This window comes from Papaver somniferum, chromosome 7 (assembly GCF_003573695.1).
Source record: "Papaver somniferum cultivar HN1 chromosome 7, ASM357369v1, whole genome shotgun sequence".
NCBI lineage: Eukaryota > Viridiplantae > Streptophyta > Magnoliopsida > Ranunculales > Papaveraceae > Papaver > Papaver somniferum.
In genome coordinates, this window is record NC_039364.1 from 204001791 (window position 1) to 204003662 (window position 1872).

General features: G+C 33.4%; 1 protein-coding gene across 1 annotated transcript; it reads right to left on the reverse strand.

Moving 5' to 3' along the window:
* Positions 1–586: 586 nt before the first annotated feature.
* On the reverse strand, positions 587–1054 carry LOC113295834. The gene has a single exon (XM_026544167.1). The coding sequence runs from the start codon at positions 1052–1054 to the stop codon at positions 587–589; it is 468 nt and encodes a 155-aa protein (XP_026399952.1).
* Positions 1055–1872: the final 818 nt, after the last annotated feature.

Consider the following 1872-nt stretch of genomic DNA (forward strand, 5'->3'; position numbering starts at 1 on the left):
CCTTTTATGCCATAACCATGTTTCATCAATGTTTTACATTCTCAATGCAACATTTTTTTCTTTTCAAACACAATTGGGAAGCTTCTATATTTTTCCATCTTGATGCTCTTCATGACTTGTCTCTTGTTGTTGTGCTTCTTGTCATAAATGGTGCAATATCCATCTTCAAAATGGACCGCGTACCCAAGCTCCACAAGTTGCCCAACACTAAGAAAATTTTGTGCCAAATTCGGAACATATAACACATCTCTAATGTATTTTGCTCCATTGATGGTTTCTACACATATGGTATCTCTTCCGTTAGATTGAACCATATTTCCATCCCCCATCTTCACTAGAGAATTTATGGACGTATCCATATCAACAAACAAGGTTTTTCACTGGACATATGATTTGTGCAACCACTATCCACAAACCAAACTTCACTTTTGGAAGTATCCATAGCACTTTGACAAGCATAAAGCATTTTTTGTTTGTCTTCTTTTTCTTCGGATCTACCGGTTTGTTCGTCATCTTCTTTGTATCTACAATATTTCTCCAAATGTCCATATTTCTTGTAATTGCGACATTGTGGTTTTCCTTTGTTCTAATAATTCTTCTCCAAGTGACCATTCTTCTTGCAAAAATTGCATCTTGGTACTTGAGACGAATCACTCTTTGTATAGTTGTTGGAATTAGCTCCTCCTTTATTCCATTTTTCTTTTCCTTTGAAGTTTGATGTTGATTCACCCTTGTACTCATTTTTCTTTGTTACTGAATTTTTTGAATCCAAGTTGAATTTTGATTGAAATGCACTCACAATTGACTTTTCGGAGTGTCTTAACAACCTTTGCTCATACACCTTCAAGGAATCCCATAACTCTTGTGACTTTAATGTTGAGAAATCTTTAGTCTCTTCCAAAACCGCCACAGTGGGTTCAAATTTTTCCGGCAAGCATATCAAAATCTTTTCCCAAATTCTTATTTCTTCCATCTTCTCACCACACATCATCATATTATTACCAACTTCAACAATTCTAGATGAAAAGTCATTTAAACATTCATTCTCATTCATTCTAAGATTCTCAAAATCTCTTCTATAAGAATGTAATTTTAATTCCCTTACCTTCTTATTGCCTCCATACTCTTGTTGTAGAAGATCCTAAGCTTCTTTAGCTTTATATGAATGGATTACTCTTGGGAGAATGGTGTCTCCAACTCCTTGTTGGATGTAAATGGATGCTTTTGCATTCTTCCTCCTACTCTCCTTAAGTAAATCCTTTTGGTATTGATCTAAGTTTGATGTATCTTCAATTTCATCATACCCATCTTCAACAATCTACCACACTTCTTGAGACATGAACAAGGTTTTCATTTTAATTTCCCAAAAATCATAATTTTCTCCATGAAAAAGTGGTATTGAAGGTTGTTGAATGTATTGATTTGAGTAGCTACAACTTGCCATTGATTTAATTGAAGATTGATTAGAAAATTGGGTTTTTTCTTTTCTACATCTAGATTTTAAAAACTTTGAATGTTGCTGATTTTTGAGATTTAATGGGTAGAAATTGATTTTTCACTCACCAAGATCAAGTCTAATAGATCTAAGCTCTGATACCAATTGTTAGATATTTGGTTGAATTCATGATGAAGATTAGAAGGATTTTGATTGATAATGGAGTGGGAAACTAATAGTTTCTACTCACTTTCTTTTTGTTTTTGATTAACTGATTTCTTTCTCTACATATGGTCAATATAAGACCATAGAGATAAGATGACATGTGGACATCTATTGTCCATACAATTCTACTACTACTTATATTCTTACACTCCTATTACATTTGAACATTACATTAACACTCAACGTTCGTTATATCCCAAGTTATGCCAAGT

Excerpts from the sequence above, each read along its gene's own strand:
- LOC113295834 (XM_026544167.1), bottom strand. The coding sequence starts at position 1,054 with ATGAATGAGAATGAATGTTTAAATGACTTTTCATCTAGAATTGTTGAA.